The following is a 14,126-nucleotide window of genomic DNA, read 5'->3' as shown; positions in this document are numbered from 1 at the left end:
CACCCAGGCTCAGCAGATGCTTCGGAATGCAGGGGGAACTCCTGTATCTTCCCAGGAAAACAATTAAACTCTTTACAGGCTCTTCTAGAAGTTAAAAAGTTTAGCGAGAGGATCTATTTTCTGTATTCAGCCTTGAGGGCACAGCACCCTCAGCCTGTGGGGGAAGCCGTGGGCACCGCGACAAGGGCCTAGCAGTGAGGGTCGCGGGGGCCGGACGGCCCCACTCTGCAGCCTGGGGTGGTCCTGGGGCAGCCTCCACGCCCGCTGGAAGGGGGATCGTGGCCCCCTTCCTGTCTTAGGAGACACGGCTTCTGCGATAGGCTTCTGTTGCTTAAATACCAAAGAACCATGTCCTCTGCCCCTGGCCTACCCTGGGCTTCAGAGCAGTCCCTGCCGCCCCCACCCCACCCCCAGCCTCCTGGCCCCCCATTTCCCAGGCCCTGTAGGCTCCGCAGGGTCCCTCCGGAGCTGGTGTCACCGGGTGGAGTGAAAGCCTTGCCCTGGTGTCTAGTCCAGGCGGTGGCCCTTGAGCCACTTCTCCCCGCAGGACAGCTTGCTGAGCTGTATTGAGAAGACGGTGGCAGCTTCCCGTTTGCAGCCTAGGGCGCGGGGCTTCCAGGGAGCCCTCCTGCCAGGCCACCTGCGCCTGGCCGCTGAGGGCGCCCAGAGGTGCTGTGCTTGGTTTCCTGCAGCCCGCCACACACACACCAAAGAAAGATGCCAGCCTGGCCGCTGGCACATGTGTGGGGGCTCACCCTGGTGCGGGAGGCCCACTGCCCCACTGCCCTCGAGGGCTCCCCGCCTAGTGGGCACGGAGGGTGACAGATAGCTGTGGGCCGGCTTGTGTGTAGAGGGGACGGCGCCGTGTCCTTGCAGCTCAGCGGTTCTTGGGGGGCATGCCATCTTTGTAGAGTTTCTGGATTTGAAAGCGACTGTGTTATGGCGGAGTCAGGGCAGGGCAGGCTTGCCTGAGGGACAGATTTGAGCGGGCGGGGGGTGGGGGTGGGGTGGCACCCCAAGACTCTGCTGGGCGGGGCGGGTGAGAGGCAGCAGATCTGCACGCAGGTCAGGCATGTGGCCGGGCCTTCTCAGCCCTGCCTCTGCAGTCCCGGGGCTAGTGGCCTTGGGGTTGGGGGATGACGGCGGGCTGGGGTTCCTGGCTGCTGGGGGCATAGGGCCCACCAGTTCCGGCAGCCCAAGAGCGTGGGGGCAGGACGGCACCCACACAAGGCCCTTCTTGCAGGGGTATGTGTCTGGGGGTGGCCAAGAGGAGTGGTCATACTTCCCAGTGTCCCGTCCCCACCTCAGCAGCTGAGCCTTACGGCCTGGGGGGCCAGGTACCCTGGGAGATGGTGGTATGTCCCAGCAACGCCTAGGAGCTGGTGTCACGATGTCCTCGTGGCATCTCACCGAGGGTCGTTGATTTACTGGGGATGTCCTCCCCATGCTGTTAGGAAGGAGCAAATAGCAGCGGTCTGTCTCCAGGACCCCTGCCACCTTGGCACCCTGACTTAGGAGAGTGGGGGTGCAACCCCGCCGATGTGGGGGTGGCCTGGGGGCACAGAGCAAGCTGGCCCCTCCCTCCCTCCCTGACATGGCCACTGCCGCACAAGCACTACATCCCTCAGTTCACCCAAGTGAGACATTTACAAAAATAATAAAAAAATAATTTTTTAAAGAGTAGAGCGAGAGGTGTTTTTATCACTGTGGGAAATGACTTCCATGTCGCTATTGTGGTCTGTGTTCTCTTTGGATATTTTCTGTATGTAACTATAGTTTCAAAAAAACTCCAAACCACGTCTTGTCTGTGTCTCCTTCTGCGAGAAGGCAGCCCCGTGGGTGTGCTTCCCGGGCTCCCGGCGCCCTGGACAGGCGGCGGGGCGCGGCGGGTCAGCGGGCGTCCGCGGTGTGCGCGGGGACCTCGCCCTGGGCCTGCAGGGCAGAGCCGACCTCCCTTCCGCGGCCTGTGGGTCCTGCTCTGAGCCCCAGACCGAGCGGGGGCCCGCGGAGCCCTTCCGCTCCAGGACGAGGGCGCCCGGGTCGGCGCGGTAGCCAGCCGCTCCCCGCCGGTCCCTGCCCTGCCCGTCGGACCCGCCTTCCGCGGGCGCAGCCGTGTCCCGCAGCCCCGTCCCCCTCGGCCCGCGCGCGGCCGCCGCGCTGCACGGCCGGTGCCCGCCCCGCTGCCCCGCACGGTCCGCTAGCGCTCGGGCTCGGGCTCGGGCTCGGGCTCGGGCTCGGGCTCGGGCTCGCTCTCGACGGCCTGGACCCCGGCAGAGGCCCCCGCGTCCTCCTGCACCGGGGCTGGGCGAGTGCGTAGCGGCGGCGGGCGGCTCGGCCAGGAGCCCCCGCCCCGGGCAGCCCCAGCGGCTCGCGCCCTCTCGCCGCCATCCCCCCGACGCCAGCCGGACTACAGCTCCCAGGGGGCACCGGGACGCTGGACTACACTTCCCGGGATGCTCCGCGCCGCGGGGGCGCGGAGTCGGGGGCGGGGCCTGCGGCTGGGAGCGCGGGAAGTCCGGATCCCGGCCAGCGGCGGCCTGAGCATGAGCGCTGAGCGCGAACTTCGCCGTGAGTCTCCGGGCTGGGAGCAGGCGGGGAGCGGGGCCAGGGGGAGCGGGGAGCGGGGCCGGGGGGAGCGGGCCGGGGGCGGGGGGACCGGGCCGGGGGGCGCGGGGAGCGCGCGGGGAGCGGGGCCGGCCCCACATCCCAGGGCTCAGTCTCCCGGCTCCGTGTCTCTGCAGAGCTGAGCAAGGCCAAGGCCAAGGCCCAGAGGAGCGGGCAGCTGCGGGAGGAGGCCGCCGCCTGCCACCAGCTGGGGGAGCTCCTGGCCAGCAGCGGTGCGTGCTCGTGCTCGGCGCCTCGCCCACCTGTGGTCCGGGGTGTCCGGAGGTGGGGGGGGTGGCCCCGGGACCGGAAGGGACGAGGGACCCCCGGGGAGGGGCCGGTGTCAGCGCCTCGCTCGCCCCCGGGCCCGGACCCACTGCCCCGCCGTTCCTGCCCACCCAGGCCGCTACGCAGAGGCCCTGCGGGAGCACCAGCACGAGCTGCAGCTCCTGGAGAGCGTGGACGACGCCCTGGGCTGTGCCGTGGCCCACCGCAAGATCGGAGAGCGGCTGGCTGAGCTGGAGGATTACTCTGCTGCCTTGAAGGTGGGCTCCCGTCCACCCCAGCACCCACCCTGGCACCGACCACACAGCCCTCCGGGGCCCAGCTTCCTTCCAGTCCCTTTTTTGCGGAGGGAAGCACAGTCTGCAGCGTTGGCCTCCGGCTAGAGGAGGACAAGCCTGCACACAGCCTCTTCAGACAGCCCTGTGCCAGGGGCTTGGAGCCTGGTCCTTTGGTGGGCACATGATGGCGGGTCCCGGGAGCCTGGGCCCAGCAACCATTAATGGACAAAACACTTGAGCTGTGTTTGTGGGCCAGCTGGGGAGTTGCCCCCACCCCACCCACCCACCCCCACCCCCCACAGAGAGCCTGCTCCCGTCCTGGCTAGGGGGGTGCAGCAACCCAGCAAACTCCCCCATCCTGACGTTGGCTGGTTGGAGTGTGGCACCACCATATCCCACAGGCATAGAAGAGAGGAAACGTGTGCAGCCTGGCTTTGGCCCGCTCTGTGGGGATTTGGGGGATTAGGGGACTCTCTTTAGCAAAGGTAGAGACCTCCTGGAGTTGGGGTGTATATGGGATTTGCTTGGAGGGGGTTGGCTCCCAATGGCCATTCCTCTGCACCCCAGCACCAGCATCGCTACTTGGAGCTGGCCTGTTCTCTGTCTAATCACACTGAGCAGCAGAGGGCCTGGGCCACAATCGGCCGCACCTACCTGGACATCTATGACCACTGCCAGTCAAAGGACACCTTGCTGCAGGCGCAGGCTGCCTTTGAGAAGAGCTTGGCTATTGTGGACGAGAAGCTGCAGGGTGAGCACTCTGAGGCCTAACTGCCCCAGCCCCTGCCTCCAGACCCCTGGCCCAGGAGGCTGTAGCTGCACTGCCTGTCCTGTCCGTGTGGCACGGCCCTTCCTCTGCAAGGCTGAGACCTGTCCATAAGGCTTCCCATCAGGAGATGTGTGGCCCATGCTCCTCCAACCTCAGGTCTGGGCGCAGTCCGCCCTATGTCCTCCTATGCTCTGTCTACAGCAGGACCCCTGGCACCCACAGTGCGAAACAGGAGGGGTTGGGGAGAGGCTGCACACCCCAAGTGGCTGCAAGGCACTGAGTGGGTGTTGCGGGGGGGGGCTTCTTCCAGGTACATTGGCCAAGCGAGAGCTGAATGAGATGAGGACCCGACTCTACCTCAACCTGGGCCTCACTTTCGAAAGCCTGCAGCAGATGGCCCCATGCAACGACTACTTCCGGAAGAGCATCTTCCTCGCCGAGTAAGACCTCTGTCCCTAGAGGAAGGAGCCCCCAAGCGAACCCCCTGTCTGTCCCTGCCTGTCCCCTATGAGCAGAGGAGGCCCTGCACGCCCAGATCACGTCTGTGGCAGGGGCTGGGGAAGGAGCAGGCTTAGCTTAGCATCTGCAGCTGCACATCCGCACGTCAGGTGCCCCGTGTGCTTTCCCAAGCAGGAGTGCCCAGGGCCTCAGCACCTGTCACCACCCGCAGGCAGAACCACCTCCATGAGGACCTGTTCCGTGCCCGCTACAACCTGGGTGCCATCCACTGGCGCAAAGGGCAGCACTCCCAAGCCATGCGCTGCCTGGAGGGGGCCCGAGAGTGTGCACGCGTCCTGAGGAAGGAGCTCATGGAGAGCGAGTGCTGTGTGCTCGTCTCACAGGTGCTGCTCTCACAGCTCTGGAATTAGCCACAGAGGGGCTCGACTCTGGGGAGCCTGCCCATCTCACCTTCCCTTGCCCCCCAGATTCTCCAAGACCTGGGGGATTTTTTGGCTGCCAAGAGAGCCTTGAAGAAAGCCTACAGGCTGGGCTTCCAGAAGCCTTTGCAGAAGGCAGCTGTCTGCCGGACCCTCAAATATGGTGAGCCTGGGGACCTGGGGGCTGAAGTTCTCCCAAAGGGGCGGAGAGGTGGCCACATCAGTGGGGAGCCTTTCCCTGCCCTACCCCCTTGTTGGGAAGAGACCCCCACTTTTCTCTGAGCCTTCAGTGGCAGCAGGGGGCAGGGGGCGGGGGACTGAGATGGTCAGGAGCCTGGCTGGGCGTTTATACTGGCGCCAGGATCTCCACGGGCAAAGTGGAGACGGAAGTCTGACGTAGGAGGATGGGAGAGTGGACGGCGCGTGTGGCCTGTGAGGACCGGCAGGCGGCAGGCAGTGTAGCTCCTCTGCAAGCCAGGTGCTGCTTTAGGTTGTCCTTTATTAGTTCGGATCCTCGTGGGCCCCGTGGTACATTTTCTTACTACCCGCTCTTACCGCGGGGTGAGCGGGGGCCTGGAGAGGGTGGCTGGCCTGCCGGAGGGCACTGCGCAGGGACAGAGGCAGGCGCACGCAGCACCACCCTTCACGCGAGGCCCTGTCCCGCAGTGCTGGCTGTGGTCCAGCTGCAGCGGCAGCTGCAGGAGTCCGAGGGCAGTGACCCTCAGGGTGCCATGGCCATCTGCGAGCAGCTGGGGGACCTGTTCTCCAAGGCGGGCGACTTCCCCAAGGCGGCTGAGGCCTACCAGAAGCAGGTGTGCGTCCCCTGCTGAGGAGGGGGGGAGGGGTGGTGACACCTCCGGCCGGCAAGGTACAAGGCAGCCATGGCCTCACTGTCACTGTCTCCGCAGCTGCATTTCGCGGAGCTGCTGGGCAGGCCAGGGCCTGAGCTGGCCATCATCCACGTGTCCCTGGCCACCACCTTGGGAGACATGAAGGACCACCGCCGGGCTGTGTCCCACTACGAACAGGAGCTGAGGCTGCGTGGTGGCGACGCTCTGGAGGTGAGCAGGAGGGCGCCCGGCCCCACCCAGGGTGTGGGATACAGAGGGGCTCCAAGGAGGTCCCCGAGCTCTGCCTCAGGACTGCCTCCCTGGAGTGTTGGGCGTGGACAGGCCCGCCATCCTTCTGCTTCATGGGGGCAACCGTGGGAGCTTGAGCCCGGGGTGCGGCCTGTTCAGCGGGTAGGCAGTGGCCCCCAAGCTCATCCTTCCTCCTCCTGCTCCAGGAGGCCAAGACCTGGCTAAACATCGCGCTGTCCCGAGAGGAGGCCGGGGACGCCTATGAGCTGCTGGCACCATGCTTCCAAAAGGCTCTTGGCTGTGCCCAGCAGGCCCAGCAGCCCCGGCTGCAGGTACGGAAGCCTGCCCATGCCCCTGCCCACGCAGGATCCCCTAGCACAGCCTTCCTGTCCTCGCTCCCGCCCCCTTCTCCCCCACTCGGCATCCAGTGCCCCTGTGGCCCTGAGCCCGGCATCCCCCGCTCCTCAGAGGCAGGTCTTGCGGCACCTCCACACCGTGCAGCTGAGGCTGCAGCCCCAGGAGGCCCCCACCACTGCAGCCAGACTGCAGGAGCTGAGCGTGCCCGGAGACGAGGAGGAAGATGAGGAGGAAGAGAAGGAGGGCGACAGTGACACTCCCGAGGCCAGCGATGTGGAGCTCTCCGAGAGTGGTGAGGCCCGAACGCCGCCGTGGCCGCCCCGGCACTTGCTCTCGCTGGGCCCCAGGCTGGGGCTGGTGCGGGGGGAGCTGCCGTGGGGGCTGCTCACGGGCTGTGGGAAGGGCGCTCGTGCTGGTGGATGGAGGAGGGCTGGGGGGAGGGTGCCTGGAACGTTCCTGGAGCAGCAGGTGCAGTATCAGACCTGGAGAAATGGAAGGGGGGGGGGGGCGCAGAGCGGGCCGCATAAGAGGGCAGGCAGCTGGGGGGCGCCCAGCCCCGAGGCCTTGAGGAATCAGGTCAGATTCGAACTTGGGTGGCTTCCAGAACCTCTGAGTGAGAGGCCAAGCGCTGCGGGGAGTTCATGCACAGGGCGGTTGGGCTGGGGTCACTGGTGGGCAGTGTGGGGCCCACGGGAGCGTTGGGGCCAGAGCAGGGACTCGTGACGCCGCTCAATGCGTGCTTGCTGCAGAAGGAGCACGTGAGAGAGAAGGTTCTAGTGGGGGCCAGAAGCAGAGAGAGTGGAAGGGAGGAGCGGAGGGAAGGTGTGGGGTTGGGCAGCCAGCGAGCCAGAGGCAGACGCCGACGGGAGGGCCAGCGTGTGCAGGTGAAGGCCCCTGGGCTTGGGATGAGCTGTCTCCCGGAGCAGGACCCAGGCTGACAGGTGCTTTCAGGAGGGGGACACGAGTCTTGGGTGGAGTCCGAGCACGGGGTGAGGCGACAGGTGGGCAGATAGGGTGGGTCATCCCCTGTGGGCAAAGGGACCGCGAGGGTGGCAGCCGCCGGCAGGGCTGGCAGTGGATGGTGGAGGCCCTGGGCCTGGTGGTCAGGGCGCCCTGCGGTCGGGGCAGCAGCGGGGCTTGGCTCACCCGGTGGGCGCCGCTCTGTTCCAGAGGGCGATGCTGACGGCTTGTCCCAGCAGCCAGAGGAGGATGAGGAGCTGCAGGGCTGCCTGGGCCAGCGGAGGGCGAGCAAGGTGAGGATGGTGCGGGGCATCGCATGGCCCTCCTGTGGTTGCCAGGCCTGCCTGGTCCCCTCACACCTCTGCCCCCTGTCCCGGGGCAACTGCCCACAGTGGAACCGGCGCAATGACGTTGGGGAGACTCTCCTGCACCGAGCTTGCATCGAGGGCCGTCTGGCTCGCGTCCAGGACCTCGTGAGACAGGTGCGCCTGCCACCGCGCTCTCTAGGTGCCCTGGGGGCCGGAGTCTTCCCTGGGGGGTGGCATGGGGCACGGGGCTACAGGGTGCACCGTGGCTGCTAGCCCCCACGAGCCCCTGCAGGGGCCTCCCCAAAACGGTGCATCTGGTGTGCAGACCACCTCCCTCTGCTGGGATGTCGGCCGGGGTCAGGCCAGGCCTGGGGAGGGGCCCGCAGGGCTCATTCTGGCCTTTGAGACCTAGGCCCTGGCCCTCCTGGAACCTCAGAGCCCTGCAGTGGGCCGGGGGGTACTCAGGGCTAGGCTCCTTGTCATCCTTGGTCACAGGGCCACCCTCTGAACCCTCGGGACTACTGTGGCTGGACACCCCTGCATGAGGCCTGCAACTATGGGCACCTGGGTGAGTACGGGGGCCGGGACACCGGGGCGGGGCCGCCGAGGGCTGGGAGCTAGCTCCTGTCCCCGGCCCTCAGACATCGTCCGCTTCCTGCTGGACCACGGGGCTGTGGTGGACGACCCAGGCGGCGAGGGCTGTGAGGGCATCACTCCCCTGCACGACGCCCTCACCTGCGGTCACTTTGAGGTGGCCGAGCTGCTCATTGGACGGGGGGCATCTGTGACCCTCCGAACCTCGAAGGTGAGTGTGGGGGGCAGGGGGGCTCAGGCTGTTGGGGCAGCGCCCCCGCTGAGCTGGCTGCCACGCAGGGGCACAGCCCACTGGAGACTCTGCAGCAGTGGGTGAAGCTGTATGGCCGGGATCTGGACAGCGAGACCCGAGAGAAGGCTGGAGCCATGGAGAGGCTGCTCCGGGCGGCAGCGGCAGGCCAAGGCAAGGAGAGACCTGTTCTGCGCCTGGGGACCCTCTCCCTGGCCTGAGGGTGCCCCAGGCCCTGCTTCTCGGGGGCAGTGGAGCACGGGTGGCCAGGCGGGGCCGGGGCCTCATGCCAGGTCCTGTCCCCCCACAGCTCCCCACGGTCTTCCACGCAGCCATCTGTTTGACCCTGAGATCTCGCCTCCCTTGAGCCCCTGCCCAGGGTCCCCGGAGCCCCCGGGGGCCCGGCCTTGGAGGAACAGGCACACGCTGGCCAGCAGCAGCAGCTCAGAGGGCGAGGACGGCCCAGCCCGGCCCACCCCGAAGCGGCCGCGGCACTCTGTCCCCGCACAGCAGGTGGCCCGGAGGCCTGGCTCCAGCAGCAGCCGGGACACCGCGGCGGAGGTCGGCCCTCGGGGCCTGGGTGAGCCCGACCCCCACCGGGCGGCACTCATCCCCGAGGAGGACTGGCTGGCAGGCGACTGGCTGGAGGACGACTCGCCGTTGACCCACAGCCACCAGGATGGCCCCGTGCCCCGCCCCCAGGGCACCAGCCGCGGCGCCCCTGGGTCAGGCAGCAGGAGCCCAGGCAGGCCACGGCCCCGGGCCAGGACCAGGCAGAGCCGGCTGCCCCATCTCACGAGCTGGAACGCACCGATCGGGGCGCGGGGAGAGGGCGGCGCAGCGGCAGAGCCTCCGCGGAGCCCCAACACGTCCCGGGCCTCGGGGCCTGGTGGGGACAGCCCTGCGGCAGGGCAGCCCTCGGTGGGTGCCCTGCACCGGTGGGGACGGAGGGCCAGTCAGGGCCGGGGACCGAGTCTCTGAGTCCGCCCGTCGCCTCACGCCCCCCAGGGTCCGCCTGTGCCCCCTCCCATCCGGGTGCGAGTGCGAGTGCAGGACAGCCTCTTCCTCGTTCCCGTCCCGCACAGGTAAGGCAGCGCGTGCGTGCCCAGGCCCGGCTCCCCTGGGCCCCGGGAGAGCCTCGTGTGTGCTATCGGGTGGCATGGGCACCAAGGCCTGCACTGACCGGCTGCGTCCCCCCTGCCGGCTGGGGGCTGGTGACGGCGCCCTGCACACGCAGCGGCAGGACCCGGGCCTGGTTGGGTTGGGCCCCGTGGCCCCAGGAAAAGCCTGGAAGAGCCGGCTGTCTGTGAGGCTGCTGGGGGCCCGGGCGTATCCCGAGCAGGGATGGCGGGGCCGCGGGGCCTCCGTCAGCTCCTGGCCAGCGCAGCTCTCCCCCTGCAGCAAGGAGGCCCACTCCGTGGCCTGGCTTGCGGAGCAGGCCGCCCGGCGCTACTGCCAAGCCTGTGGGCTGCTGCCGAGGCTCCTCTTGCGAAAGGAGGGAGCCCTGCTGGCCCCACAGGACCCCATTCCTGACGTCCTGCAGAGCAACGAGGAGGTGAGCGGCAAGAGCCCGGGCGCTGAGGGCAGGGAACGCCCCGGCCCTGGGAGCCCCTCGGGCGGCTTACTGGTGGCGCCCCTCAGGTGTTGGCCGAGGTCACGTCGTGGGATCTTCCCCCGCTGACCGACCGCTACCGCAGGGCCTGCCAGAGCCTGGAGGAAGGTGAGGGCCCACAGGGCATGAAGCAGCTGGGCAGGGGCCCGGGTGTGCAGGCTCCTGTGCCACTCCCAGGTCTGGGGCCTCACGTCCGCCGTGGGCACCCTCCCCGCACAGCTGGCCTCGGGCTTTCATCCTCTACCCCGTGCCCACGATGTGCTGACAGGTGGGGGAAGACGGGCCCCGTTGGCGGCGGGATGGCGTTGAGTCACCAGAGCCACCGGAGGCTGGGCCCGGGGTGGCTTTCCAAGGAAGTGTGCCTTGGAGACGTGGGGTGGCTGATGGAGGGTAGGCCCTGCCGAGGAGGGCCTGACCAGGACAGAGGGGTCACCCCGTCCACCGGCCATGGTTGGGGGCCCATGTGGGTCCACAGGCCTGTGGGAATGGGCTCTGCAGCACCCCACTGGGCGTCCCAGGGCTCCCAAGGAGGCGGGCATGTTTGGCTGGGTCCCCAGGGCGCCCAGGGCAGAGCAGCTTGTGGCTCTATTGACACCGCGTTCCCCTGCAGAGGAGCACCAGCAGGTGCTGCAGGCCATGGGCTGCCAGGGCTCCGGCCCCTCGTTCAGCGCCTGCTCCCTGGCCCTGCGCCAGACCCAGCTCACCCCCCTCCTGCGCGCCCTCAAGCTGCACACGGCGCTCCGAGAGCTGCGCCTGGCAGGGAACCGGCTGGCAGACGGATGTGCTGCTGAGCTGCTGGCCGCCCTGGGCACCCTGCCCGGCCTCGTCCTCCTTGACCTCTCTTCCAACCACCTGGGCCCTGAGGGTCTACGCCAGCTGGCCACGGGCCTCCGGGAGCAGACCGCCTTGCAGGTAGAGGCGCGGGGAGCGGCAGAGCGGCGGCAGAGCATTGCGTTCAGCCTGTCCTTGGGTTGGGCTGCACTTGGCAGTGCTGGCAGTGCCCGGGGAGACCAGTTTTCCAGAGGGGCTCGTGTCTTCCACAGAACCTGCAGGAGCTGGACTTGAGCATGAACCCCCTCGGGGATGGCTGTGGCCAGGCCCTGGCGTTTGTCCTGCAGGCCTGCCCCTCACTCAGTACCTTGCACCTCCAGGCCTGTGGCTTGGGCCCCGGCTTCCTCCTGAGCCACCAGGCAGCCCTGGGTAGCGCCTTCCAAGGTGAGCTGGCGGGCACATCCACTTCCTGGCCCCAGGGTTCCGGTTGCCCTCAGAAGGGCACCTTCCAGAGGTACAGCCAGCCTCGAGCAAGAGCAGCCCCGGGGCACCGGACCTGGACGCGCTGGGCCTTCCTGGGCTCGGGGACATTCCCCTAGGACGAGCCATGGGCCGCGGTCCCAGGACTGAGAAGTGGAGACTGGGGGGCCTCTTGGGGGCTTTCTGCAGCCGTGGTGGGCCAGGAAGGTGGGGCTCAGGGATGGGAGAGTGCCGGGGAGAAGCTGGGGTGGTGCAGTGGATGGTATTCCCCGGCCCCACCCCACATGCACACATCCTGGCCCAGCCCGTCTCAGGTACAGGGAGGCAGGTGCCCAGGGTCGGTGGGGAGAAGATGGGCTCAGGAGCCTGGCCCTGCCCCCTCCTTGCCCGGGAGAGCCCCCGTGGGAGCTACCTCCGTTCTGCTCACAGTGTTTCAGGGACAGTAGCTTCCGCAGAGGGGTCGTGGGGCTGAGGTGGTGCTGGTGTGTGGCTGACCGGGCTTCTGATTCCCTGTGCAGATGCCACGCACCTGAAGACGCTGTCTCTGTCCTACAACATCCTGGGCACCACTGCCCTGGCCCGGGCCCTGCAGAGCCTGCCTGCCCGCACCCTCCAGCGCCTGGAGCTTAGCTCCGTGGCAGCCAGCAAGAGCGACTCTGGCCTCGTGGAGCCTGTGGTCAGATACCTGACCGAGGTATGTATGTGGGGCGGGGGTGCCAAAGAGGAGCCACCCGGGGCCGTCCAGCCTGCAGTCCCACAGCTAAAACCTGGCAGGGAAGAGGGTTGGAGCTTCAGAAAGTACGGCTACGGGGGAAGCTTTCTGTAGGGCTGCCTGCCTCAGGCTGAGTCCCTGGCCAGCAGGAAAAGTGCCTGGGACCCGGGGTGGCCCCCCTGCTCCAGGCAGGTCCCAAGGTCTTGCCAGGCTTCCCAGGGCTCTCCCCGCTGGCTCTTCCATGTGGGGCTGGTCCTTGTGGTTTGTACCTGCCAGGTGTGACTACTTCTACCTGGAAGGGGAGGTGTTTCCCTTTGATCTGCTTGATTGAAGGGATATCGCTATGCTCTGGTGCAGTGGGGGTCAGGCCAATGCCCCCTGGTTCCTGAGGAAGGAGGAACACCCCTGACCTGGGTATGGGGCCTCTACTACGAGGCAGGGAGGGCCCGCGCCACACCCAGCCCGGGCCCCCTGGGCCTCTGCTTTGTCTAGGAAGGCTGTGCTCTCTCTCACTTGAGTCTGTCTGCAAACCATCTGGGTGACAAGGCCGTGAAAGACCTGAGCAGGTAAGCCGCTCCTGCCCATTCTGAGGGAGTCTGATCTCGAGGCCAGCACCCTGGGGAAGCTGGGTCAGCAGGGACGGGATAGCAGCTCCTCCCCCCTAGTGTGTCCCAGGACCTGGCTCCTCCCAGCTCCGACCCTGCCTCCTTCCTACACTCCTGACGCTCCTGAGCGCCTCTCCCATTACCCCGTGTGCAACAGCCCATACGAGGGCCTCTCTTGACCCTCCAGCCTCAGCTGGCTCTTGGAAGTGTTGGGCACTCAAGCCAGGCAGGCGTACCAGGTCTGGCCTTTGGCAGGGCCCCGCAAGCCCTGGAGAAGCGTGCACTGTGCCGTGCGAGGGGCAGAGTCTACAGGGCCTGGCCTGTGGCTCCCAGAGGTGTGGTTTCTCTGGGGGCAGCTTTCTCTAGTGTTGGGGGCCTCCGTCCCTGGAGGCTGATCCCTTCACGTCCCTTGTTCAGATGCCTTCCTTGTTGCCCCTCACTCATTTCCCTGGACCTGTCTGCCAACCCTGAAATTACACGTGTGGGCCTGGAGGAGCTCCTGTCTGCCCTCCAGATGCGGCCCCAAGGCCTCGGCTTCCTTGGCCTGTCAGGTGAGCTTGGGGACAGCGACTGATGTGACCAGGAGGGGTGTGAGGCAGGGGGAACATGGGATCTCTGCTCTTGACCCTGTCAGCCTGACCCTCAGAGACCCTGTGGTCCGGGGACAGATGCCCTTTCACAAGGATTTCCTAATTACCACTGGGAGGAGGAGGGAACTCAAAGTCAGGATGGCAAACACTTGCTACCACAAGATCTTCCCGACTTCCTGCAGGGGCTGCTGGGGCTCCACCTTCCCAGCCTGTTCTGGCCACACCTGACAGGGCACCCCCCAAAGCTGTCTTGAGGGTGACCCCAACTGGCCACCTGGCACGTCCAGCTAGGCCTGCAGCAGGAGAGTACAGGCTTTGCCCCCCAGGGGACCAGGGCTAGGAGTGGGTGTGCACACGGGGAAGCAGCCCCCCCCTTCTGCTCCCGACCCCGCCCCTGAAGGCGGGCAGGCAGGAGGCCTGCACAAGGGGCTGCTCCCTGGGTCCTGAGCCTGCTGGGCGCGCTGACCTGTCGAGATCAGACCCGGGCGGCCCCGTGTCCCTGGAGGCCCGCGGGCACCCCTGTTGTGTCCAGCCGTGGGCGGCACAGATGCGGCTGCGGCTTTCTGGCCAGTGGCCCTCCTGCCCGGCCGCCAGGGGCCCGCATCCCGGGTGGCCCCCCTGGCGCTCGCACCGCGGTCCCCGCTGAGGCCCGCTCCTGCCCCCGCCCGCAGGCTGTGCCGTCCAGGGCCCGCTGGGCCAGCGCCTGTGGCACCAGGTCGCCGCGCGGGTGCAGGAGCTGCAGCTGTGCAGCCGCCGCCTCGCCCCCGAGGACCGCACTGCGCTGAGCCTGCTGGCCGGCCCGCCGATCCCCGGCGCCTGCACGCTGGACCGAGGCTCCCGGCTCTTCTTCCGGCGCCTGTGACCGCCCCGCCCCAATAAACGGACGCCGCCGCCGCCGCCGCCAATGCCTCTGAAAGGCGGAGGGAGGCCGGGGGCCCGCTGTGGTGCAGGGCTGGGTCCGCGCTGGCCGCCTGGGGGCGGGGCCGGCCGTTTCCGGCGCGCGCAGGCGCAAGCG

General features: G+C 67.7%; 1 protein-coding gene and 1 long non-coding RNA gene across 6 annotated transcripts; one reads left to right on the top strand and one right to left on the bottom strand.

Moving 5' to 3' along the window:
- The first annotated feature begins 2,487 nt into the window (after positions 1-2,487).
- On the top strand, positions 2,488-14,118 carry TONSL (tonsoku like, DNA repair protein). 4 transcript variants are annotated; one of them, XM_072775474.1, is made up of 26 exons: positions 2,488-2,568; positions 2,742-2,837; positions 3,007-3,149; positions 3,735-3,918; positions 4,247-4,376; positions 4,607-4,778; positions 4,863-4,977; positions 5,481-5,626; positions 5,723-5,875; positions 6,100-6,225; positions 6,362-6,542; positions 7,421-7,503; positions 7,603-7,692; positions 8,014-8,086; positions 8,160-8,323; positions 8,392-8,515; positions 8,652-9,262; positions 9,350-9,426; positions 9,743-9,896; positions 9,983-10,061; positions 10,564-10,865; positions 10,997-11,168; positions 11,723-11,898; positions 12,409-12,482; positions 12,939-13,072; positions 13,783-14,118. In XM_072775474.1, exons 1-26 carry the CDS (start codon positions 2,544-2,546, stop codon positions 13,971-13,973), a joined length of 3,975 nt encoding a protein of 1,324 aa, XP_072631575.1. In that variant the 5' UTR covers positions 2,488-2,543; the 3' UTR covers positions 13,974-14,118. The 4 variants fall into 4 exon arrangements, 3 of the variants coding, with proteins under 3 accessions (XP_072631575.1, XP_072631574.1, XP_072631576.1); XM_072775473.1 differs by having other exon boundaries at positions 7,421-7,692; XR_012007238.1 differs by lacking the exons at positions 12,409-12,482; positions 12,939-13,072; positions 13,783-14,118 and having other exon boundaries at positions 7,421-7,692; positions 10,997-11,411; positions 11,723-11,860.
- On the bottom strand, positions 5,296-14,079 carry LOC140604307 (uncharacterized). 2 transcript variants are annotated; one of them, XR_012007261.1, is made up of 5 exons: positions 13,578-14,079; positions 9,967-12,301; positions 8,254-9,878; positions 7,397-7,741; positions 5,296-6,732 (listed from the first exon to the last, which is right to left on the bottom strand). It is a non-coding gene; the product is annotated as an uncharacterized lncRNA (long non-coding RNA). The 2 variants fall into 2 exon arrangements; XR_012007260.1 differs by having other exon boundaries at positions 7,397-9,878; positions 13,578-14,078.
- Positions 14,119-14,126: the final 8 nt, after the last annotated feature.

Source organism: Canis lupus, chromosome 14, assembly GCF_048164855.1.
Source record: "Canis lupus baileyi chromosome 14, mCanLup2.hap1, whole genome shotgun sequence".
Taxonomy (NCBI): domain Eukaryota; kingdom Metazoa; phylum Chordata; class Mammalia; order Carnivora; family Canidae; genus Canis; species Canis lupus.
The sequence above is the reverse complement of the archived record's forward strand: the minus strand, read 5'-3'. Positions and strand labels throughout refer to the sequence as shown.

Excerpts from the sequence above, each read along its gene's own strand:
- TONSL (XM_072775473.1), top strand. The coding sequence starts at position 2,544 with ATGAGCGCTGAGCGCGAACTTCGCC. Across the intron at positions 4,978-5,480 it reads CTGCCGGACCCTCAAATATG|TGCTGGCTGTGGTCCAGCTG; the intron begins GTGAGCCTGGGG and ends CCTGTCCCGCAG. Across the intron at positions 9,897-9,982 it reads TCCTGCAGAGCAACGAGGAG|GTGTTGGCCGAGGTCACGTC; the intron begins GTGAGCGGCAAG and ends GGCGCCCCTCAG.